This window comes from Quercus suber, unplaced genomic scaffold, assembly GCF_002906115.3.
Source record: "Quercus suber isolate HL8 unplaced genomic scaffold, Cork oak 2.0 scaffold_7, whole genome shotgun sequence".
In the NCBI taxonomy this organism is placed as follows: domain Eukaryota; kingdom Viridiplantae; phylum Streptophyta; class Magnoliopsida; order Fagales; family Fagaceae; genus Quercus; species Quercus suber.
In genome coordinates this window covers 2,926,893-2,952,977 of record NW_027069473.1, presented here as the reverse complement: position 1 = coordinate 2,952,977, position 26,085 = coordinate 2,926,893, and the positions used below count along the sequence as shown (strand labels likewise).

General features: G+C 36.1%; 2 protein-coding genes and 1 long non-coding RNA gene across 3 annotated transcripts; 2 read left to right on the top strand and 1 right to left on the bottom strand.

Annotated features, from left to right (window-relative positions):
• Positions 1-4,537: 4,537 nt before the first annotated feature.
• LOC112036119 (uncharacterized) lies at positions 4,538-6,414 on the bottom strand. The gene is made up of 4 exons (XM_065775114.1): positions 6,116-6,414; positions 5,324-5,969; positions 4,726-4,836; positions 4,538-4,642 (listed from the first exon to the last, which is right to left on the bottom strand). Exons 1-4 carry the CDS (start codon positions 6,412-6,414, stop codon positions 4,538-4,540), a joined length of 1,161 nt encoding a protein of 386 aa, XP_065631186.1.
• Positions 6,415-17,937: 11,523 nt separating this feature from the next.
• LOC136068270 (uncharacterized) lies at positions 17,938-19,738 on the top strand. Its single transcript, XR_010629658.1, has 4 exons — positions 17,938-18,137; positions 18,318-18,459; positions 18,663-18,714; positions 19,522-19,738. It is a non-coding gene; the product is annotated as an uncharacterized LOC136068270 (long non-coding RNA).
• A 2,535-nt stretch (positions 19,739-22,273) lies between these two features.
• LOC112036235 (uncharacterized) lies at positions 22,274-25,657 on the top strand. The gene is made up of 2 exons (XM_024069043.2): positions 22,274-24,297; positions 25,222-25,657. The coding sequence occupies exon 1, from the start codon at positions 22,514-22,516 to the stop codon at positions 24,263-24,265; it is 1,752 nt and encodes a 583-aa protein (XP_023924811.2). The 5' UTR covers positions 22,274-22,513; the 3' UTR covers positions 24,266-24,297; positions 25,222-25,657.
• Positions 25,658-26,085: the final 428 nt, after the last annotated feature.

Sequence of the window (26,085 nt, the reverse complement as noted above, 5' to 3'; positions counted from 1 at the left end):
CAATATCTATGCTTCACAGTAGGGAATTGTGTCTCTATTACAGGTATAAGCCCCTAGAAATAACCAAACAAACAAACAAAACAGGTTAGTTTAGCAAATAAAGTAAACTATTCAAGTGTAACTGAACAAAGCAAAACTTACATACCTTTTACCTGTCAGAAATGAAGACCAACTGAAGCTCCTCTGGCCTCCCTATATCATCAGCAAAAATTTCCAAAAACTGTATCCAAGACTCCCTGGTTTCTTGTTCCACAACAGCCATGGCTACTAGAAAAAGGTTGTCATTTGCATCCTTAGCCATGGTAGATAAGATTTGCCCACCAAATCTGTGCTTTATGTGACAACCATTTAAACCTATAAATGGCCTGCATCTTTCTAAAACCCAAGAATTTTATACTAAGCAATATTCAAAAAAAAAAAAAACCCATGATTCAAATTCATGGCAATACTATTTTATCAATGGGATTCAACCCCATAATCAAAGCCCATGATTCAAACATGTGGCAAATTATTCATCAAAAAGCCTAATTCTCACTAGCAATATCAAAAAAGCTCAATTCTCACTAGCAATATCAAAAGCCCAATTTTCATTGGTAATATCAAAAGCCCAGTTCTCACTGGCAAAATCAAAAACCCAAATTTTATTGGCAATGTCAAAAGCCCAGTTTCCACTGGCAATATCAAAAGCCCAATTTTTATTGGCAATATCAAAAGCACAATTCTCGCTGGCAATATCGAAAGTCCAATTTACGTTGGTACTATTTTATCAAAAAGTCCAAGATTATTAACGCTTGGCAAAGATAAATATCATGGTATAATTATTTCTTAAATATTACTATGGCGAAAACCATGACAATCGTCTTATAAAAGCTCATATGAAGTTATCTTGAAGATTATGTTCCCATATTATAAACCCATGAAACACATGGTCATCATTTGCATCACAACATCCGTAATATATATCTTCAACACTCATGGTAAATATTCAATCCCACAAGTTTATCATTTAAATTATGATGTGATTATTAGAAACCATGAATATTACTTATGATATAGAATTCATCATAGTAAATGTTATTCATGAAGGTATTTTGAAACTTGTCCTATTGTTTTAAACGTTATAACTAATTGCCTAAAGGCCCATTGCAAGTATCTATGAAACCCCAAAAAATATTTACTAATTAAAGTCCATGAGGAATGAAAACCCATGGCAACATGTGTTGTTGATATCCATTTTGTAGGATGCACACAACCCAGCCCAAAGGAACCAGTCCACGTGAGCAAGCCCAATCCAAAAGACCTCAGCAAGAGGCAGAGGATTGAAAGTGGACAGCTAGCCCTTGTTCATCCCTGACCAAGGTACAACTGAGTCCCCTACAAGAGAATCAAGTCTTTGAGGATGAACTAGGGGCTGTCCCATTATCATCTTGTCACCCTCTACCTGACATGAACAGTGCCTAAGGGTTGTGATATTAGCTGAAGTTTAAAGGGTGATGGAACTCCATCATCTTCCTCAAAACTATATCTCCAGCAGAAGGGGGGGGGGCTAAAACCAAGTTATCCAAATCTCAACAAATTGATGCTATAAATGTCAAAAACATTCAAGACGTGGCATGTGCCAAGCCCATGAATCCTAAAGGGGAAAAATTGGGAACATATGGTTTGAAAGGCATAAAGTGATCTCCAGAGGAACCCCCTAAAGTGGACTTAGAGTTTGACACCTAGCTTAGGGTGTTGAATCCTACTTCTTGGGGTTTGAATCTCAGTTGCAACACTAGGATATGTTCTTGATACTTGCCTTAATCCCATTGGTTAAACTCGGCTCCAAAGATCTTGACATTTAATGTAGAACACCCCAAAAACCCACCATGTGGCATATTACCCAAAGAGGCAAGGCAGCCTCAAAAGTAAATCTCCTACTTCTAGCCAAATCCTAGGTTGATTAAACCTGATTCCCTGCCTCTGATCAGTCCTACATTTTATTGGATTCTTGTTAATTAATGCTTCTTTAAACTCCATTATAAAAACATAAGCACCTTAGCTCACAAAGACACAGCTACTCCCTCTGAAACTTTCTGATTTATTGGCCATTTTGCTTGCAATTCAGCTCTCCTTAAGTTTATGACTCATTCCCTTTAGCCCACACTCACCTAACCTTAGACATTCTTTCCCTCCTTTACACAATCACAGCTTATAAATGTCTCCCAATTAGTCACAAATAGCCAACTACTCACCAAAGTCTTAACCTCAGTATTAAGATGTAGATCTGAATTTTTTCTTTAAAAAAAAACAAATCTGCATCTTTATAAGATGTAGATCTGAATTTTTTCTTAAAAAAAAATAGATCTACATCTTTATAAGATGTAGATCTGAATTTTTTCTCAATATAAAAATAGATCTACATCTTCCTTAGATGTAGATCTGAGTTTTCTCAAACAAAAAAGAGATCTGCATCTTTATGAGATGCAGATCTAAATTTTTTTTCAAATTTAATTTTCTTAATACATGCAAATTGTTGAAATAGAGAAAAAGATTGTGTATTATTATGTTTATGTTTATTTTAATTCATGATTGTATAAATTTAGATTATGAGTGAAGTTTTCTTCTTAGAAAATCTTTTTTAAAATATACAATAAAACAAATTTGAATTTTTGTCATCAAAAATTACTTTTTTTTTATATAACAAAACAGATCTGAATTTTTATCATCAAAAACCATTTTTTTTTTTTACATACTACAAAGCAAGTCTGATATTTTGACAAATCAAAGTCATTTTTTTTAGGGATAATTACACATAACTCACCTGTGGTTTGGGCAAAAATCACTTTGCCTATTCGTGGTTTGAAAAGTGTCACTTAACCCACCTAAGGTATGTTTCCGTCCTCAGTCTCTGCTGTTACAAAAACACATTTTAACCCCAAAACAGAACATAACGCGAATCAAAATACCTAAAACTCAAAAAAATTTCGAGAGAGAGACCTGAGGTGAGATCAGCTTGTTCTTCGTGGTTTGGAGCATCTGGAAGGGGAGAAATCACTTGTTTTGCATCATTGAAGCTAGGTAAGGTATGTGTGACTGCTGTTCATCGCGACCCACCCACGCATTTGTGTCTATTCTTGATTTAGGGTTTCAGATTTTGTTCAAGTGTGAACTTACTGTGTGAAAGTCTAAATTTTTACTTCCCAGAAATCATGTTTTGTTGATATGTCTTCATCAAGTGGTAGTTTCTCGGGTTCATGTGGGCATATGTGCAATGAGCAGATTTGTATTTTGAGAACAAGTTTGAGTTTATACAATTTTGGGAGGAGGTTCTTAGGTTGTAGCCATTATAAAGTTGGTCCTAAGTGTCCTTTCTTTGTTTGTCTTAATAACCCAACTTGTCCTCGTGGGAATGAAACTACACCTTTGGCTCTAGAGAGGATGTCTAAGCTTCAGAGTGCTCTCCAACTTGCCAATGAGAGGAAAATGATAGCTCTGGAAACGGCAGAAGAAGCTAGGCAAATGGCAGAAAAGGCTCTTGAAGAGGAAGCCAAAGCCAAGGAGAGTGAGAGAAAGGCTCTAGCTGCCTGTGCAAAAGCTAAGAAAAAGGCCATATTTGCTGAAGAGAAGTAGAGAATGTAGAAGTTTGCATGCATTTTGTAATGGACCTTTTTTGTTATTGTTATGTTGTTGTGTTTTGGCTCAATTAAGTTCTAGAGTGAAGAGACCGAGATTGTTGCCCTGAAGTAGTTAATTGGTTAGTAGAGATGTTATAGCAATGGTGTTAATGAATTTGCATTGTAATAGCACTAGCCTACTGATGTAATGTTTTGATGTGTCAATGAATGAAGAATTGGTCAATTATTGAGTATTTTGTGCATACCATAACAACCATTCAATGAAAGAAATATTGGTCATGCCACTAGTCTGTGGGCATATAATGAAAGAAGTATTGGTCAATTATCAATGACCTGTGCATACCATAACAACCATTCCACAATAACAACTTTCATTCTCTATATTTGAAAAATCATCTTGGACACAATTTGTAGTAGCAATAAATAAACTTCCATATAATCTGGTTTGGACAAATAATGTTCCATATGGTTACCTACGCATACCATAACAATCATTCCACAATAACAACTTCCATACACTCTATATTGGAAAAATCTACTTGGACACAATCTGTAGCAATAAATAAACTTCCATATAATCTAGTTTGGACAAATATTGTTCCATACAAACTGCAATACCACAACTTCCATATAACAACCTGGAGTGTATTGTACCTTAACTTCTAGTAAATTACAGAAAAGCACATTCCATGGCCAACTACATACACACACACACACACACACACACACACACTTATATATATATATATATATACACATACATATAATTACTCAAAACAATGTGATTGTTTTTTACACTAATTGATAATTACAAAAAGCCAACAGTGGTCTTCACAAAAAACAAAAAGGCCCACATGTTCCCACTAGCTTTACTCCCAATGTTGGCATGCGTACCCACTAGTTTCATTCATTTCTTGCCTTTACTCTTTCCTCTTTCCACCCACTGAATTCATTTTTGGTGGCATTTGTGCAGCAAGCTGTCCTTTAGTCCTCACACTACCAGTGCTCCTATTTGCATGTGAAGGCTACAAAATAAAAAATAGATCCACTTGTTATTTTATCCCAGTCTACACAACCATCCAGGAAAGAGGTTACTCAACTAAGTTACCTGTGAAGAACTTGGTAGGGTATCCCAGGTCTCCCTAGGAGTGTGAAACTCTGGCTGTGAGGAAGAGAACCATCCCGCTCTCTTGTGAGATGACCTAGCTTGATTTCCTTGCTGTGAGGATGAAGGCTAAGTGGCAGACATCATGTTGTAAGTCTAGGTAGGCTGCTGGGATGGTGGCTGGGGTGCAAGCTGAAGTGTAGATCTGGTACTAGGTGCAAGCATCTCTCCCCTTACCTGCAATAAAACTCAGTTTCAATACATAAATACCTTTGTAAGTTTAAAAACAAGTTTTTTTTTTTTTGCCATTTAAATCCCAATTACTTATAGCTTTTTCTCTTTCAAGCCTTTATCTCCTCTACCATGGTGTCTCCCCAGTGATACCAGCCTTGCATCCTCTTGAGTTATGCCATTTCTTTTTACATTTCCCACACCTTACAGGTCTATTCAGCCTACTTGCTTTGTAAGGGTACTTAAGCTTATCAGAAGCCCTCTTTCTTTGCTTGGGTGGCTTGCCTAGTAGTTTGTATATGTGAGGTGCTAAGGGAGCAAGCTATCCAGTCTTAGCCCATTCTAACTAGCTAGGCATAGGAGGAAGTACCTCTATGTATATCTCAATGTAAGTTTCTTTGAAGTAGCATGGGTGGGTGTAGTCTTCTGGTGTCTCAATGTTTGTATAAATGGCTATTATGGCATGTTTGCATGGAATGCCATTTAAATCCCAAGACCTACAGCTACATGTCTTCTTGACAAGATCAACTACATGCCTCTCATACTGACTAGCTACCTCATAAAGGAAACTGCCAACTGGGGTAGCACTAAATGGCTTACTTTCAACCTTCAATTTTTCCAACCTATCTTGTATGCTTGGACACAACTTTCTAGAATACTTTTGTATCCCTTCCCTTTTTATGTAAAGCCTAGTCATAAGTCTAACCATAATCCACTCCAACATTGCCAAGATAGGCTTGTCCCTAAACTTCAATATCATTGCATTAAAAGATTCACTCAAGTTATTTACCAAACAATCTATTAAGGCCCGAGGAGTGAAGTGTGACCTTGTCCACTGTGCAGGTGCAATGTTTGCAAGATACTTATATGCCTTTTCATCCAAATCCCTTATGTACTGCATGCATCTCTCAAACTCCCTTACTATTGTGGCAACAAGACACATCCATAGTGCATCCTTTAGCTCCAATCTCTTATGATCAACTTTGAAATTATTGTAGATGTATTTCACACAATATCTATGCTTCACAGTAGGGAATAGTGTCTCTATTACAGGTATAAGCCCCTAGAAATAACCAAACAAACAAACAAAACAGGTTAGTTTAGCAAATAAAGTAAACTATTCAAGTGTAACTGAACAAAGCAAAACTTACATACCTTTTACCTGTCAGAAATGAAGACCAACTGAAGCTCCTCTGGCCTCCCTATATCATCAGCAAAAATTTCCAAAAACCGTATCCAAGACTCCCTGGTTTCTTGTTCCACAACAGCCATGGCTACTAGAAAAAGGTTGTCATTTGCATCCTTAGCCATGGTAGATAAGATTTGCCCACCAAATCTGTGCTTTATGTGACAACCATTTAAACCTATAAATGGCCTGCATCTACCTAAAAATCCTACCTTCTGAGCATTGAACCTAATATACATCCTCTTAAATTTTGGCTGGGAAGTCTCATCAGCCATTTCTGTCTGCAGTATAACCCTACTCCCCTTGTCTACAGTGTTTATCATTTATGCATAGTCCCTAAGGACACCATATTGCAGTTGCTCATCTCCATTGATAAAATCTTTTGCCTTTCTCTTTGACTTATATACTTGGTTTACACTTAGGCCAACAGATAAATTTTGCATCACATGGTTGTGTACACTACTCACTTCCCAATTTGGATTTTTGCTAAAATCTTCAATGAACCTCTTAGCAACATAAGCTGATGTTGCTTGGCTATTTTTAAAAGACTTGGGGCAAGTACAGTTATCAGTCAAGGTCTTAATCTGAAATGTTAGCTCTCCACTTATTTGAGATACATAACATCTCCACCCACACCCATTCTTGTAGTGAACTGATATCTTAGTCTTCTCATTAAGCTTGAATTTAATGTCAATAGGTTTTTTGATTGCATACTCCCTCAAAGCAGCTCTAAACACCTTTGCATTAGGAAACTTCATCTCCTTATTCAATACAACATTTCTCATGTCTCTCTTAGCATTAAACTCTACTTGCTCAGGTACCTGCTCATCATCAAACCCATCCATGCTTACCAAGTCATCCTTAAGGGTTGGCTTAGCCCACTCAAGGTTTACATAGCATTGCTTGATTCTGGGGCTGTGTGGGGTGCATTGCTTGATTCTAGGGCTGTATTAGGAGCAAGACCTTGTGGAGCTGAGTTTTGAGCAGCAAATATGTCATCACTAAAGTCATCCCCCTCTAGGCCTTCATTTTGCCAATCATCATCTCCTTCAACATTCTGTTCTTCAACCCTTGCACTAACCTCAACATCCTGTTCTTCATCTCTTGCACCAATCTCAACATCTTTTTCTTCATCATAATCATTCTTTAAATCTATTTCATCCCTTACTGCATCACCACCTACACCAGCTACATCACCAGCTACATCACCACCTACAACATCATCTGCCACTCTCCCTCCATTAGGATACTCAACTACCAGAGCTCCATATCTATGTCAGTATAGATTATGATTTTGTTAGCTGGCCATGCCCTATAAAGGGTAGTCATGTTCACTACATCTGCGTCTATTTCTATGGCCCTTAAATCATCCTGTAGACCACCTTCAGGAAGTAAATACCTATATCTACTTCCTTCTTTAGGAGCACCAGCTAGATGGCATAAATCTCGAATTTCAAAGAAACTCAACTTGTCAGGGTCAATCTCTGTCAGTGTATGTACAGACCCGCCCACATATTCAAGGGTTGGTTCCTCCACAAAACATCCCCCAACATGAAGTTCAATGTCAAATGTGAAGTCAACCATCTGCAAACAGAGTAAGTAGTTTGTTTACACACTGACATGCAACAAACGACAAAAAGCCAAAAGGACATCAAGAACCAGATTCCCAACAAATTCATAGGGACCACAAGACAACAAGACATGGACAAAGGACCACATAAAGCACATGCAAAACCAAATTCCCAACAAATTCATAGAGACCACACTACCCACAGTTCACAAACAAGTGTAATCATTGCCAAATAAACTTGATTCTTTCAGGTATACGCATTCTTTCAGGTACATTAGCTACATCCTGAGCGATTCTGCATATAAATAGCAAATTGTACATTTAACATACACCAATTTTGAGAAAATTTTACAAAACCTAACTACGTGGGCGGGTTGCGATAAAAAAATGACATCAAGGACCCAAATCGCGATGAACAGCAGTCACACATACCTTGCCTAGCTTCAATGATGCAAAACAAGTGATTTCTCCCCTTCCAAACGCTCCAAACCACGAAGAACAAGCTGATCTCAGCTCAGGTCTCTCTCTCAAAAAGTTTTTGAGTACTGGGTGTTTTGATTCGTGTTATGTTCTGTTTTGAGGTTAAAAGGTGTTTTTGTAATGGCAAAGACCAAGGTGGGTTACAGGGATTGACGAAAACATACCTTAGGTGGGTTAAGTGACACTTTTCAAATCACGGGTAGGCAAAGTGATTTTCACCCAAACCACAGGTGGGTCATGTGTAATTATCCATTTTTTTAAACAATAAAAACAAATCTAATTTTTTTCAATAAAAGAAGAGATTTCATTCATACATAAAATTGTGTAATTAATTTTTCATTCACATGTTCAACACATCATGCATGACATGTATAGCATAGTACATTGGTCATAAGAATCTAGAAAACCAGACCTTGTCTGGGCGGAATAGGTACCTAACACCTTCCCATTCCGTAACCTAGCCTCTAGATTTAGGTTTTTAATTTAGTAGATCTAGCATTGTCTTCATTTGTTTTGGGTAGAATGTAACTAGGACAACAAGCCATGTAAATTTTTGGTAGATTGTAACTAGGACCCAAAGCTATGTAACTTTTCAATTTTCCAAATACATAATTTTTATTCAATCAATGAATGGAACTATTCAGTAATGTATTTTGTAATTAGTATTTTTTTTTCTTATTTTTTTTAATAAAGAAAAATAAGAAGCGACTTCATACCACTTACTCAAAAAGAGAAGTGCCCTAAAAAGGTACCCGAATCTCTTTTTTTAAGGGACACGTCTCTCACACATGTATAATAAATTCATCTCATGAATGTAAATTCTCTTTCAAAAGTTTTTTTTTTTTTTTCATCTAACAATAGATCTAAATTTTTTACAAACCAAGTCTCATTTTTTTTTTAATTATAAAAATAGATCTGTTTTTTTAACAAAATCTTTTTTTTTTTTTTTATACTTTTAAACAACAAATCTGATTTTTACAAATCAAATCTCCTTTTTTTAACTTCACAAACAATAGATCTAATTTTTCTTAATAAAATCTCTTTTCTTACCCTTTACAAACAACAGATATGGTTTTTCATTAAAAAAGAGGACACATCCATAAGGTAGATTTATCTAAATTAATTTCGTCAAGTGTGCATCATGAGTGTTCAACATATCATTTAACATCATGCAAATAAAGGTATATTGGTCATTAGAGTCTAGAAGACCAGACTCTGTTTGGGCGGAATGGGTGCCTAACACCTTTCCATCTCGTAACCTAGCCCCCGAGCTTAGGGTTTTTGAATAGGTAGATTAGTGTTTTGTCTTTTAATTTTGGTAGATTGTAACTAGAACCAAAGCTTTGTATTCTTTTGCATAGATTGTAACTAGGACCCAAAGCCTTGTAAAATTAATTTACCAAAGTTGTACTTTTCTTTATTCAATCAACGACAATGAAGTATTTTGATCATGTAATTTGTATTTATTTTTTTCCTTTTTTTTATTAAAAATAAGTGGCAACTTCACACCACTTACCCAAAAAGAGAGGTGCCTTTAAAAGAACCCAAATCTCTTTTTTGAAAGCACCCGATTTTCCCGATCTCTCATTGTGTTAAATATGATGAGAGAATACAAAAATCAAAGAGAGCTGGTTAGAGCTGGGAAAACTAGGTTTTGCACTTCATATCTTACAATAAAATCCATTTATAAGCAAAAGCATAACCTAAGGGTCATGTTTATTTTTGAGGAGTGGGTTCGTAGTAGATGGGCAAAGGAAGCAAATGCTAAACGAGTAGTAGAAACGATTTTGATGCCTTCTCTTTGGAATTCTATAGTTTACATTCTTAAAGTTATAGGCCCTCTTGTTTGAGTTCTTCGCCTTGTTGATAATGAGAAAAAACTAGCTATGGGTTACATATATGAGGTAATGGATAGGGCCAAAGAAGCTATTATAAAAGCTTTTAATGAGAATAAAGAAAGGTATTCAAATATTTTTAAAATTATTGATGAGAGATGGGAATGTCAACTACATCAGCCTTTGCATGCAGCGGGTCATTTCTTGATCCAAAGTATTTCTATTTCAATCCTAAGATAGCAACAAATGAAGAAATTACAGCAAGATTATAGGCTTGTATATAAAGACTAGTTCCTAGTAATGAAATTCAGGACAAGATCATGGTTGAGCTATCCATGTATAAGAAACCTGAAAGACTCTTGGCATTCAATTGGCAGAAAGATCAAGAAAGACAAGGGCTCCAGCTAAGAAAGCATTTATATCTAACTAATAATGACTAGAACAATGGCACTTTTTACAAATAAAAAATTTGACTTCTATGATATATCATATATCATTACTTATACTTATTTTTTTAACATAGCTGAATGGTGGAGTTTGTATTGGAGCTCAACTCCGAATTTGCAATAGTTAACTATAAAAATCTTGAGCTTAACTTGTAGTGCATGTGGTTGTAAGTGTAATTGGAGTGTGTTTGAGCAGGTGAGTTTTTATGTATAATAAGTAGATTTTATCCTTTGATGAGCTACTTTATTTCATAGAAAATTCCAATGGTTTAATTATTCACTAATAGTCTAATACTTAGTTTTCATAAATGCTTGTAGATTCACACAAAAAGAAGGAATAGAATTGCACAAAAACTACTAAATGATCTGGTCTTTGTGAAGTATAATCAAAAGATGAAGGCATGTTATGATAAGCGTGATGTTATTGATCTCATCTCCGTAGATGATATAGATGAAAGTAATGAATGATTGTTGGGGGAAATGGGTGTTGAACCATCCATGAATGTTGAAGATGAGTTGGTTTTTGATGATGATGATGATGGTTTGACATGGGGTGTAGTGGCAAGAGCTGCTAGTGTTGGAGAACCAATGAAGAATACTAGATTTCAAACAAAATCAAGGGCAAGCTCAAAAGTCTCAACATCACAACCAAATATTGAAGAGGAAGATGTTGATTTTGTTGAGACCGAGGAAGAGAATGTTGATGGTTATAAATTTGGTTCAAGTAGCTTTGAAAGTGATGGAAACTTGAGTGAAGAGTCTGATGATGACCTTTAGATTAAAACTAACGACCATGTTCAAGCTATTAACCTATTAGAATGTTCAATCTTCAAATGCTTTTGTTTTGTCATGGATAGTCATGAAGTTCAATGTTTTATTTAGGAGTTTTCTTCTTTCTAATATGAAGTTATGAACAATCTTTTGGTTTAATATTCATATTTAGTTGATATTTGGATGGAGACTAATTTTTAAATGGTGATTTATGGTTAATATTCAAACTTAGTTGATATTTGATAATTATTTAGACTTAATTCACTGTTGATATTTGCATGAAGACTAATTTTTTAGTTGGGATTCAAACCCAAAAATTGGTTTTATAGACTAGCTCCTATCCATTAGGAACAAAGCCAGATTTGTTTATATAATACTCTTATACATCAAATACATTAGATTGGAACCCTATATGTAAAATAATAATATTTAGAATTTGGCATCTCTCTTCACTCCGGCTAGCGCCTTTTTGGTGCCTCGTCGCCTTGGGCGATACAAGGCCTAGGCGCCTTAAGGGTGCCTTTCACCTTTGACTACCTTGGTTACATGATGATCATTGTTATTTTTGGATGATGGTGGTCTAAGTAGTAGAATCTTGTTGTTTTGCCCAGATTGCCCAAATCAGTGCTCTAAGTTTCAAAGAAGATGTTGATGGAATGTAGTTGAAACCCTGTGGCCTATACAGTAGAAAAAAGAAGCTGGATGGTTCCTTCTGCATGGAATCTACATTCTGCTTACTAGCTTGTAGGATCAATATTGAGCTTATGACAATGAATGTGTTTATGTGCACTAATAATATAATAAAAATTTTAAGAACAGCTTTAAGGGTGTGTTTGTTTGAAGGTGAAATAAAGTGGATGAAAAACTTTGGAGAGAAAATAGGAAGGAAAAATTTTTGGGAGTGTATTTAGTTGGGTGGAAAGGAAGGAAAATAAATAGTGGGGCCCAAGCATAGTCATGAAACTCGAACTGACCCGGTCGGTTGGACCGACAATCTGGTGACTCGGCACCTAAACCGGTCCGGGTGTTTAAATGGACTGTTTATTCATATAACCCAGTCAAACCTAGTCAAATCTTGTGGGTTTGTGGTGGCCCAAGTTGACAGGTTTTAGACCCCTTAAACAACCAGATTGCGTAGCCTAGATTAATTAGCCAAGTTGTTACTTAGTCAAATTAAGCAATTCTAGGTTAAAACAATCCAAACAATCATATCAAGAATATAAAGCAGCGGAAAATAAATAACACAAGATATGATCACCCAGGAAACCACACGGTAAAAACCTGGGGAGGATTTGACCCACCGATCCTCAAGGCATAACAGAATTCACTATGAAAGAATTGAAGTTCTTACAGAAGGACTACAAGCTCCCCGCTCGACTTCCTAATGCTACCCACCAGTAAAACTTCCTGACACGACCACGCGCAGGCTCCGAATCCACGGACTACTTCTTTCTTGAATTCTTCAATCAGCTACAAGCTCCCTGCTTGCTTTTCTTTTAATCTCCAATGGTAGCAACCTTGTAGATCATCAAGATGTTGAAATAATCTCTACCATAAAAACCCTAAGTTTATGTGAAGGAAAGCTCCTCAAGGATCTCACAAGAGATTCACATAAACCGCAAATATGAGCAACAAAGACTTAGAGAGGTTTGGGTACAAAACCCTAAAAATAAAAGGAGGCACAAGAGGCACTCTAATCTCTCTCTCCAAAGTCCCAAAAACGTTCTAGGGTTTTCCTTATATATAGAAGTGTTTTACTTGAACCCCAAGACGTTTAAATAGAGTTTGGGCTGAACTGGAACTCTGCAGAAAAATAAATCTATACGTGGTTCGATCGATCGAGTCTAATTTTCGATCGATCGAGCCTTACAGATTTAGTCCAATAAATCTGCACTCACTCGATTCCAGTTTTACAAATAAACATACTTTGAGCAAGCCTAAACAAGACTAAACAACTTGTTTTGATCATGGTTTGCCAACACTACACATTAGAGTTCTAAATACATAAAATCCTAAATCTTTAGAACCTAACACAAGTAACCTGGTGTTGAGGACTCTTTTTTTGTCCCACATGGTACTACTTCATTGGCAACCTATGCCACATCAACATATTATTGATTTTTTGGGTAAATCTATTTAAATCCCAAAATAAGCTCATATTTCATTCAATTACATGGACTGGGCTCACATGACCCGTGAAATCCTTACTTCAAGAGTCGGATTCATGGTCCACATTTCCTTTTCATCAATTGGGATCATAACCCATGATATCATCAACATCAACATATGGATCGAGCTCACACAATGAATCAAAGCTCACGAACCATATTACCTCTTTCATATTCATGGAAAGCGGTTTTTTCAACAGAAGCCCATATTCACACAAAACAACAACAAAACCCAAGGTACGTCAACTCATCTTTGGCTTATGATCCAAGCTCATGAGTCTTCTCGGGGAAATTTTGGGAGTCGTGGTTTGGAGGCCAAGAGGTATGTTTAGTAAAATTCAGCAATTCAAAGTTGATAAAAGAAACATGTTGTTTGGTGTGTCATCAACTCCCTGAATTTTGACGAGTCCGTGTATAGCCAGTAACATATGGTAAGCATCTCTTATCACATAGCACTTAAAATGATAAGACTCCCCATCACTCTTTTCCTAAAACTTAACATTCATCATATGACAAATACTTAATTTCTCCAGCCATCTGAATGCTGTGAAAATAATTGTTCATACAATCCCCAGCTGTTGCTATACAAATTTAGAAACTTCATTATATTATTTTACATAAACTACATTACTACTTTCAACTAAAATCCAATTCAAACACATGACCTAATCTGATTGACTATCTTTAATCTCTAAATATATAGAATACTCATGATATCTCTAATACCCAGCTGCTATCTGCCACAATCAGACCATATATTTCTCTACCAGCTGCTAGAGCAAAGCATTAAATGCTCTTCTTGCTCACCAAGATTAGGTCACAACACAATGAAACCTTGACTAAATCTCTAAAACTTCATTAACTTTCAACCAATCCTTTTATTACTTACTAAAAACATGTTGTAATGGAACCTTGGACCAAAAACACAACCACCCAAAAAAGGAAACATTTCCAGTAAAACTCCAGTAGTGTATTCAGCACTTGACACCTGACTGGAAGTGATATCATCATCCATTTAATGTTGAAATCCCAACAACCAGCTGCTATACCCAAAATAGCAAGATACCTTTGAAAGAGATCTTACTATTTTTAGCCAAATCCATGAAATAAATATTGAATGTCCTCTCTAGTAGTTTGAAATCACCCAGCTGACCTCATCTGCTTCTGCCCAAAGCAACAGCTGTCTTATGACAGTTGTCACAGCCGTCTCATGATAGTTGTCACAGCTTTTCCTGACAGTTGGGACAGCTTTTCAGAACAGATGTAACAGTTGACCTATCAGCCTTAGCATTATTGACTTTCCACATTTGGCTAAAACTAAAACCAATTAAGTAACTATCTCTTTCTTGCTAAAATACCTTCCTTTTCTACTGCTCTTTCCCCAGCAGCTCTTACCCTAACAGCAAGAACACCTTAAACCTAAACATACCATTTTTGGCCAAATCTTAGGATGGATTTTTTAAAGATTCATTGCTGTTTGGGATAGATTTGGCTGAGATTATTTGCTAAATTACCAGCTTAAACTTAGCTAAATAGAACCCCCCCCCCCCCATCAACACCTCAAAGGGGGGGACCAATAGAGAAAAACAACTCTCTCACAAATTTCTCTATTCTCTCTCTCTCTAGTAATCTTCTTAAGCCTTGAATGAAGTTCTAAGCTTCTGAATTTTTTAGTTTTTAATTCAAGAACTAAACTCTTTAGCCCTTAGCTCATAAACGCCCTTCATAAGCCCTCATACATCCTCCAGCAGTAAATCTTAGCAACATTGCTAAACACACTACGACACTATTACCTCTCTTATACTCATTCTCTCACTCTCTATATTCAGAAAATACACCTATCTTACTGCTCCTATCTCTAAATACCTAAACACATCTCCATACTCTTCTCTTACAAAATCTTGCCTCTTGGAAAGCAATCTCTACAACTTCTCTAACCGTTATAATTTCATATTTTTACTATCTTTAACCTTCATGTCTCTCATACTTCCATATATCATACATATTACAAATACTATATCCCACAAAGCATCTATTTCCACACTTCTCAAGAGATATCAAACACTCACACTAAAATCTCTTCTCATGGAAAGCATAAACTTCTAATACTAAAACCCTTCTCCTATAAGGCACCAAGATCTCATATTAAAGCCCTTCTCCTAGAAGGCACAAATATTTCTTATAAAAGCCCTATTCATGGAAGGCACAAATATTTCTTATAGAAGCCCTTCTCATGGAAGGCATAAATCTATCTTACACAAAACCCTTCTCTTAGTAGGCACAAATACTCCATACAAAAGCCCTTCTCATGGAAGACAATACTATTCATAACTTCACAATAACTAAAAGAGTATTGTCAAGAAGAAAACTCATTTAAGTGCATGATAAGAGGGGCAAGCTTAACCAACCCTTATACATAGCTAGACATACTCTCTCTCCCTCCAGTGGCACCTATTTTTCCCTCTCAATCTTGAAGTTATCATGGCAAACTGCCTCTCTACCGCTGGGGTCACTCTGCTGGGATATTATCAACTCACAGAAGATGTACAGCTAGGGCTACAAACCATCAGAAATAAGTGACTCTGCTTCCATATCTTTAAATTTACATCATTGAATACATGATTACTTCACCTCAAATTACATATTACTTTATTTCAACTATTATTACAACTATTAATTAAAGCTATTATATCAAACACATATTACATATTTATTCAACCATTATCATGATTCTTAAACTTTGGCTTTGATGGTTTTGTAGGCTTAAAAGTATGTCAGTAGCCGTTGGACCACGTGGCCCAATGTTGAGTTCCGAACGCAACTCCCTAAACACAACCCGAGCCTAGCAAGGCCACTAATTCAGCAAATAACACGTTCGAGCAACCGAAAAAGGCCCCCGAACACTTGGATGGGTTTATATAAACCGGTTGGGTTTCTAAAATTTGTAAAATTACATTCATAAGTTCACTTCATTGACTTTTTTCTGTTTAATGTGTTATAATATGGTAATTTAAAGACGAGAAAACCTAAAGAATTTTTTTTATAAAAAAAATGCACTTCTTTGTTTGTCTACTACCTCCAAGACTTGCATCCTATCAAAAGACTACTCTGTTATTGTAAAACCTTGATATTGAATTATAATTGCAAATTTAACTTAAGCATATGCTTATTTTTTTAATTTACATATTTATGTTATGATTTCCAAACTTTTTTTTTTATTTTGTTTATTTGACCTTGCGGTTCGACCGGCAACCCACTGGTTGAACTAGTGACCCAGTGACTTGACTCACAGACTGGGTCAATGTCCGAGCCAAGTTTAATAACTATGAGCGTAAGTGTTTTCTCTCTGAGCCCATCAAAAATTTCTCCCCACAATGGAGAGAAAGCTATGAGGTGAAGCTCACTAACAAAAACTACCCAAAATGCCCCTCACATTTTTCTTTGCTAACTCTTTTTTTTCTTTCTTTGTTAAGGTTCATGTTGTTTCAAGAATCCCACTTTTTTTTCTTTTTCTTTCTTTTGTTTTTATCACTTTCTTCCATAGTTTATTTTTCCTATATTTTTTCTTTGTTACTAACATACACTTTCACGTTGTTTTGGGTTTTTTTTTTTTTTTCATATCACTTTTTTTTTTCTTTCTTTTGTTTTTATCACTTTCCTTTTTTTTTTTTTTTTTTTTTCATATCACTTTTTTTTTTCTTTCTTTTGTTTTTATCACTTTCCTTTCTCTCTTTTTTTTCACCAGTTTTCTGATCTGGCTCGTGCCTTTAAAAAAATGAAATGTCCATACACAATTTTTTAAATAAATAAATGTGTATAAAAAAAATTGTATTGCCTTTTGTTTTATTTAATAGGGTCATAATTGTAAATTTATACCAACTTTATTTTTCATAGTTTTCCATTTCTCCACTTTTATGTCCTTCCAACCAAACACATATGAGACAAAAACTAAAGTTATGTTTGGTAATAGTTTTTGTTTTCTATTTTTAAAAACTTATTTTTGGAAATATAAAGAAAGAACAATTTTCTTGTATTTTTGAAAAAAATATATATGTTTGGTGAAATTAAAAAGATGGTTTTTTGAAGAAAAAAATAGAAAATGCTAAAATATGTTGTTACTAGGATTTGAACTTTAATGCTAACTCACTAAATGAAACAGATTCATTAAATTAAATGCGTATTTTCATTGACTTTTGAAAATTAGAAACCGAAAATAGTCTTTTACATGTTTTCAATTTCCTTCACAAATTGAGTTTTAAAAATAGTTTTTTTTTTTTTTTTTGCTCATTTTGAGTTGTTAAACAAGTTTTTTAATGACAAAAATAGAAAATTGTTTTTTTAAAACAAAAAATAAGGGCAAAAAACAGTTACCAAACATACCCTAAATCTTTTTTATTCTCTCACTTTTCCCTTCCTTCCTAATTTTATATCTCCTACTTTTCCACCCGTCCAATCAAACGGACCTTAAATAATTTCTTTGCTCTTTTATTTCCACGGTAACGCTGCTGATCAAAGATCTTTTGGTTGTTTCTGTCATATTCAAAAGAAAGAAGCCTCTACCTTCCACTACATATAAATATATAATTTGTATATATAATCTTCATATATCTAATCCAGCCTTGTAAACATTTGACCCAGTATTCAATTTGATTAAATTCTATCTAAAAGCCTTTTCTTCTTGTTATAATTTTATTTTGCAGATGAAGTAAATCAATCCATAATCATAAGGTTAGAATGTCTTCATTTAAGTTTTATATTAACTAGGAGCTTGCTTATGGACATTTTACTTAGTGTTTTTTGTCTTTTTTTGTATGTCGTGTTCATCTATGTTGGTCTTGATCTCATTTCAAATATTTCATTTATTGGTAGTCAGCATACAGAATAATCTTTTAATTGTGTTTCTTAAAGCGGGGAATGTGGAGTTAGGAAAATTGAGATGGCTAAAATTGCAATGCAATACTTGACTGCTCTTGGTGGTGGCAGTTGTGCGATAGAGTCTGAAAGCATTTGGGAATGCAAAAACATCGAGGAATGACAACTCTAGCTGATTGTGAGTTTCTTTTTTTTCTTCATTGTGGAAGGTTCTCCTAGGTTTATCATGGTTTATAGCTGAAAATTTTTGTTGGGAGATGACTGTTAAAGTTTTGCAATGATAATTAATGACTACCCTCAGTTTTCACAATTTAGATAGGAGAAGAGTTATGCAATTTGGTTTAATTGTTTAAATATGTTGATTATGTTCTGATTGTGTAGGGGAAGTTGATTGAGGGCGAGAGTTGTGCTAGTGCTTCATCAGTTCTTAAAGGTAGGACTTTCATTTTTAATCATTCCACTCAAGTTTCACATTCTTTCAACATGCATAGTTGTTATTCACTCTGACAAATATAGCTATATACATTGTATCATTCTAGTAAAGTCCCTGAACCTTTTTCCTGCTTTTATGTATTATTTTGTGTATGAGAAATTTCAATTGGATCGAGGCCTGTACCACCTCGTTTAGTCAGCCCACAAATATGTCCTTTACTGTTATAGAAACGGCGGAGCTCATTTGGGACTCCTCTTCTGAAGTGGCGTCTACAATATAGTGCCTTCATAGGAAGGGTGTTTTTTTTTTTTTTGGTGAACAATAGCTAAGGGTGTTACTTCATGCTGGAAGTGCAGATATATTACTTTAATCTGCTTGTTGGTTAGCTAATATATGCAATGTCACTACTTATCCAAAAAAATATGGCAGTAACCTAGGCTTCTCTGATGAGACTTCCCTAGTCAAATTTCAATTGGATCTGCCTCCAGAGGGGCTAAGGCTTGTGATGCAGAGGGAAAATGAGAGTTTTAAGACGACTTTTAGGGGGACCCTAATTCTTTCTGGTTTTTCTGGATTGTTATAAACTTTGAATTGTTTGCATTATTCTCAGTTAATCAAATCAACTATAGTTGCTTTTTAGCCTAAAAGATAACATTTGACTATTTGCAGATTTATGTGTGGTTTTGTTGCATGTTATGCAGTTAGTTTTCTTGCTCTCTTTCTTTTATTGTTTCTCATACACTACAATGTTGACTTGTCTTGTTATCAATTTGTATATTTACTTATAATTCTTGTGTACTAACGCAGGATACAACAACTATTGGAAACCGATGACTTGATAGATAAATGAGGTTTGGTATCCATTTCTTATCAATTCTTTTGACATGCTGGTATATGTCATAAGTCTAATAGTTCTGTGTATGTTGTTACAGAGTTACTGTATCAATCTTTTTAGATGATTATTTACGTATATGTTATGCTACTGTATCAATCTTGAAAAAAGTGGGTCAAATCCATTAAGAGTTACTTTATTTGAATATCAATGTCAAGAGTAATTTGGTAATCTTATAGATTTTGGTTGTCTAGTTTCATAGGTAGTAGTTTATAATGGATTTCTGTAAATTCCCATTTACTACAAAAAAAACTTCGTTAGTTTTGACCCACCTTTTTCAAGAATTCATATTATGAAACTAGAGCTGTTCTCCCTTCTGCACCACTTGTCACATATTTTTTTGGATATGGCTGCATGCAACCTGCAACCACATTACTCCTGTTGTTTCTTAGTTTAGTTGATAAACTTCTTTGTCTTTATATTGAAATAGCTGAGATCGAATTCCACATATTAAGGGTTTATGAAGAGGTGGAACATTGTTTTTTATGTTGAAATTTGTTGAAGTTGGCTCATATTTGATTCTAAGCAATTAGTCAAAGAGCCTCATGAGCTGCAGTACAGAGCAGGGCTATTTTGGGGGTTTGCATTGGGTAGATAGGGTTATGTTTTTAAAACACTGTTGTAAGTTGTAACCCTAAATTTACATATAGTAGACTGATTGCCATTTGCCACTCGGTCATGCGAATGTAGTCACGTAGTTACACTTTAAACCGCGTAAAATCTCTAAATTGTTTTTTTCTCCTTTTTAGTTCACGTTGATTTCTTTTCATGTATCACAAGCTCCAAATAATGATAAGGTGAGGGATATAAGTTAAAGACTATTTTAATTCCAACATAAAATTTGACCTTGACTTACCCCATTCCAAACGAGAGAAAAAATAAAAACAAATGGAGTTGTAGCATTTACATACAAAATTTTCAAGCTTGGAAATCATTTGTTGGGGGTTCAAAGGTGTCCCAGACAGCTAACTTTTGACAGACTAGGCCCACATTTCCCAAGACCTAAAACAAAAGAATGCATCTATGGACCCAGCTCAGCTAACTGTATGATTTATTAGGCCCACACTGCCAAGGCCCGACCAAGTAAATTGGGCGTTGAATGTTCATAGCAGACCAGATCGAAGTGAGGAACCCACCTCAAAAGAAAAAGTAAAAATGCCATTTTAGTCCCAAGGGTCACTGTTATTATTTTTAACTGCAATTAATTTGGTTCTTATCATCAACTTACTAAAGAAAATTTGATTGTAAGTTGAAAATAATATAGACCAAATCAATTTAATTGTTACGAAAATATAGAAACTAAATTGATAATAAACTTAAAATGTAAGACCAAAATGGTATTTTTGTTATAAAAATTTAAAAAAGAAAAAAAGAAACGTGTTATTGCACTTACCGAAAGTTGAAACAATAATCAGCATATATATTATATATAGCTTCAAGCAATCGGAAAATTCTAAGTCTAAGAGTTTATTCGCACTAATTTCGCCGTCTTCTAGATACTACCACGCACTAATTAATTTGACAAACTTCTTAGTTCTTATAATTTAGATAGGCTTCGATGCGCATTAATTTTTATAGGGCAACTCGATTTAAATGAATTGCAATTCTCCCAAATATTTCAATCAGTCATATTTATTAGATTATTTCTCAATCAATTATAAATTCTGAGAATAATATCCTACCAAAAATATTTTAAATGTTCCCAATTATAGCATTAATAATTTGGTGGGTAAGCTATTCCTAGAGCTTTTTAAGAACTGGTACAGATTTATATCAATTAATTTACACTACAGAATGACCCAATTCAGGCGTCTCCAATTATTTAAGGTTCCACCACAGGGCAACCATTTACAGTTTTTGTGAATGAAATTACAACTATGGTTTAATCTTTTTTCTCTTTTGTTTTTATACTTAATAAAAATTTACTGAACAGCCATAACCAAATCTATGGCTCAATGCTAACCTTAAAAAATGATTGTTTTTGTTATCACTAGCACTCTTTCACAATTTGTTGAGATGGCGGAATGCAATTAGTAAATATCATTTTTACTAAGACTATAATTGACATTGTTTTTTTTTACTGTATACCAATCACAATATGTTATATCAATAATTGTGAAAAATGTAAAGTTTGCATTTGTCATTTTTTTTTTCTAATCATTTCAAGATGGAAAAACAAATTAAAAACTTAAAGCTCTTCAAAAGTTTTGTTTATTTGAGAAATTCCTTATTCTTAAAGAACTGTCTAAAAAATTGTCGTAACTCCTAAAAAAGAGGAAAACAAATGGGTTGCAAGTAATTTTTGTTTCACAATAAAAAGCTGTAAAGTACGATAAAGCGCCATCAAACGGGGAATTGGATTCTTTATATAGCAATTTTATAGCTGTTTAGGACCACCCATACATGTAGATTGCAGACTCAACTTGTAGTAAGCATTTCTCCATTTTCTCTGGTGTTATCACAGATAAAGTGTCAACTTCCTCCAAAAGGGTAATATTATGTGCTATGTATTTTGTCTTTGTTTCTGTTCTTAAATTCTTTTTCACTGTTAATCAAAAAAAAAAAAATTCTTTTTCACTGCATAATGAATTAATGATTTAACAAAACTACGTGTCGTGAAATAGAAGTAAAGCTCGGGCCAAATCGAGGCCCATTTCACCCTAGTCTCTCTCTCTCTCTCTCTCTCAAGTCCCAATCCCACAAGCAAGTCCACAACCCAAGGTCCCTCTTCTCTCTCTCTCTCTCTCGTTACCTTCACTTTTCTCCATCATCTTCCTGTCAAACTCAAAGAGTCACCACTACTCCCCCTTTTCCCCAAAGCAACCAAATCTCTCTTCTTTACTCTCACATGTATTCACATCCTCTACCATTACCATTAACATTGGAGCTCCACCCAAACCCACCCAAATGAATCCCACAACTACAACTCCATCACCACCTTCCTCCTCCTCTTCTTCTTCTTCTTCTTCTTCTTCTTCACCACAAACCCTTCTCGACCTAATCAACAACTTCCTTTCCCTCCTCCTTCTTTCCTCTCTTTCCGTCAAATCCTTCACTGGCCGATGGCAAGTCCTCCACTCCAAACTCGCTTCCCTCCGCTCCTCTCTTTCCTCCCTCTCCTCCTCCCCTCACTGGTCCGATAACCCTCTCCTCCTTTCCCTCCTCCCTTCTCTCCACTCTACTCTCCACCGCCTTTCTACCCTCTCCCACCAATGTTCTTTCCCTTCCTTCTCCGGAGGGAAACTCCTCATGCAAAGCGACCTCGACATGGCTTCCTCTTCTCTCTCCAACTCCCTCCACGACCTCGACTTACTCCTCCGATCTGGGGTCCTCCACCATTCCAACGCCATCGTTCTCTCTCACCCAGGTCCTTCCTCTACTAAAGAAGACATGGGTTTCTTCGTCAGAGACCTTTTCACTCGCTTACAAATCGGAGGGATCGAGTTCAAGAGAAAAGCTTTGGAGTCCTTACTTCAACTCCTCACCCAAGATGATGAAAAATCAAAATCCGCCACTTTGGTTTCTAAAGAAGGAAACGTTGCTTATCTCATTCACTTGCTGGATTTCAACAACGACAATCTCATCCGAGAACACGCTACCACCGCCGTATCGGTCCTCGCCTCGGCAAACGACGAGTCGCGCAAGGCTGTGTTCGAAGAAGGGGGTCTAGGGCCTTTGTTAAGGATCCTTGAAACTGGGTCAACGTCTTTAAAGGAAAAAGCTTCGGCTGCTGTGGAAGCCATCACTGCCGATCCCGAAAACGCGTGGGCTATTTCCGCATACGGCGGCGTTTTGATCCTCATCGAGGCGTGTCGATCTGGGTCGACGGTCACGCAAGCACACGCAGCGGGTGCTATTAGGAACGTTGCCAGTGTGGAAGAGATCAAGAACAATTTAGCAGAGGAAGGAGCTGTGACTGTTCTGATTCAAGTATTAATCTCAGGCACAAGCTCAGCTCAAGAAAAGGCGGCGCATTGTATAGCAATAATAGCTTCTTCTGGTGAGTATTTTCGTGCTTTGATAATAAGAGAACGTGGGTTACAAAGATTACTGCATTTGATTCAGGATTCTTCTAGTCCCGACACATTGGAACATGTTGTGAGAACAATAAGCTGTCTTTCTACATTGGATTCGATTTCTCGGATTTTATCATCATCAACAACATTTATAGTTCAATTAGGCGAGCTTATCAAACATGGGAATCTTATTCTACAGCAAATCTCAGCGTCTTTGCTTGCTGCTTTATCAATCAGTGATGGTAACAAGCGGGCCATTGGTGGTTGTATGGGGTCGTTGGTGAAGCTAATGGAGTCACCGAAGCCGGTGGGGCTACAAAAGTCAGCGGCGGAGGCGTTGGTGTCGCTTTTGACTGTCAGATCGAATAGGAAAGAGTTGGCGAGGGACGAGAAGAGTGTCATGAGGCTTATGCAGATGTTGGACCCTAAGAATGAGCTGGTTTGTAAAAAGTTACCGGTGATGGTGGTGGCGGCAGTGCTCGGTGGAGGAAGCCAGGGGTGCAGGAAGAGACTGGTGGCCGCTGGGGCTCAAAACCACTTGCAGAGGCTGGCGGAGATGGAGGTCGCCGGAGCCAAGAAAGCCTTGCAGAAACTCTCCGGGAATAGGCTCAAGACCATTTTCAGCAGGACTTGGAGGGAATAATTAACAAAGAAACTAACCCCCCGCCAAGAAAGGTACGTTTTCTCTAGGGTATAATAGGCATTTCGTACTTTTTAGTTAGGTTTTGAGGCTTGTGAAGTCCCAATCTTTCCCAGTTTCTTTGCATATAATAACCCAACCCCCTGGGGCGCCAAGTTTGGGGAAGGGTAAAAGGGGGTTTTCCAAACTTATAGTTTGTCTTTGACTTGAACTGTTGGTCGTGGGTTAGACTTAGACTTCGGCAAATTTAATCAGATAGGACCAAGTGTGCATTCGTTGCATGCTGGCTTCTGTACTTGGTGGTAGGCGCGTGAAATAGGTTTACACCTTTTTGAGCCCTTTAGGTAGTGGTGAAAAGACTATTATACCCCCTTATATTTTATACATTGTGGATTCACACCAAAAGTGGGTCCGTAGGTCTGCCTTGTTGTGTCTATAATCTACTCATAAGATGAGAAGAGAAAATGGGATGTTTTAAAGCGTCATCGTCCATTTCCACATTTTCACTTCTGCTACGCATGATCAATTGGTGGGTCTTCTGTCTGTGCCTTTTGTGCTGACGTGGAGAGCCTTGAATTGAATTGGGGCATCTTGGTAATTCTGTCACTCACAGTAAATAATATTAAACTAGGACAATTTGATTCCAGCAGCAATTGCTAAAGTTTGGTGTCTGTGTCTGACTGAATAAAACTGTAAAAAGGCCTCTAGACCTCTGAGCTCTGAATGGGTCAGTCACTCGCTACAACCAACCTCCATCCATCTACACCGTTAATTTGACATTGATGCGTGTAAACTGTTGACTCTTTAGCGGGATTCATTGTTGGCCAAACGAAGTGGCATACCATTGACTTAATTAATTACATGTGGCATGTATACTCATAATTTCTAGTGTTACTATTATTATTGTTTTTTGTTTTTTCCTAACATTATTTTTTTTATTTAATACATTAATAAAACAGGAGGAGTCCATTTGGATTTTTCTAACCGTCGAAGAATGAGAAACATGGTCGTCGACACTGGACAAGCAGCAAACAAACACACACACTTCGTATACTCCAACTTCTTCTTTTTTTTACCTTAATATTATAAAAGTAATTATAATATATCATCGTAAAAAAAAAATACTTATCCTAATATTATATGACCCCAAAAAAAAAGGCATGGATGCGGTTTTTAGGGAGTATCCTTGTAACTTGTTGGCTTTTTTCTTCTATATTTATTTTAATCTTATTAATTGATTCACCCCATGAAGTTGTAAGAGAGGATATGATGATTGTTACAATTTTTTTTATTTTTCTTAGTTATGTTTGATAATGTACATCCAAGAGGGTCTTATTTTAATTGTAATGGACATTGGATTTAGTTAGAAAGAGTGCAACTGTTTCTTTGTGTGCCTTTTGACTAGCATTAGGATTGAATTGTTGTGATGTAATCTGATCCCTTTGATTCTTATCTGTCTGGTTTGTTTTGTTTGATGCGGGCAATGGGACTTAGAGGGTGATGATAATTATGATAGTGATAGTGATGGTGAAATATTGATTGATATAGACGTGGCTTGCTTCTTCATTGAGGGTATGTATAATAACGCATAACGCGTAACCTATTGCACCTAGCAAATGCCAAAGCTTTAGGAGCTAGATTTCGCTTTTTTTTTTCCCCTCCCTTTTTAAGTGGGTAATGGGAATCAATGGCAATGATGGAAATCTTTTGTATTTGTAACACTGAGTTGGCCCTTTCATCAGATCTGAGAGATCATGGAGGCCGGGTCCCTCATCTGATGCTTGTTCAGTATGTAGTATGATGATCAAGGAAGCTGAAGCCCA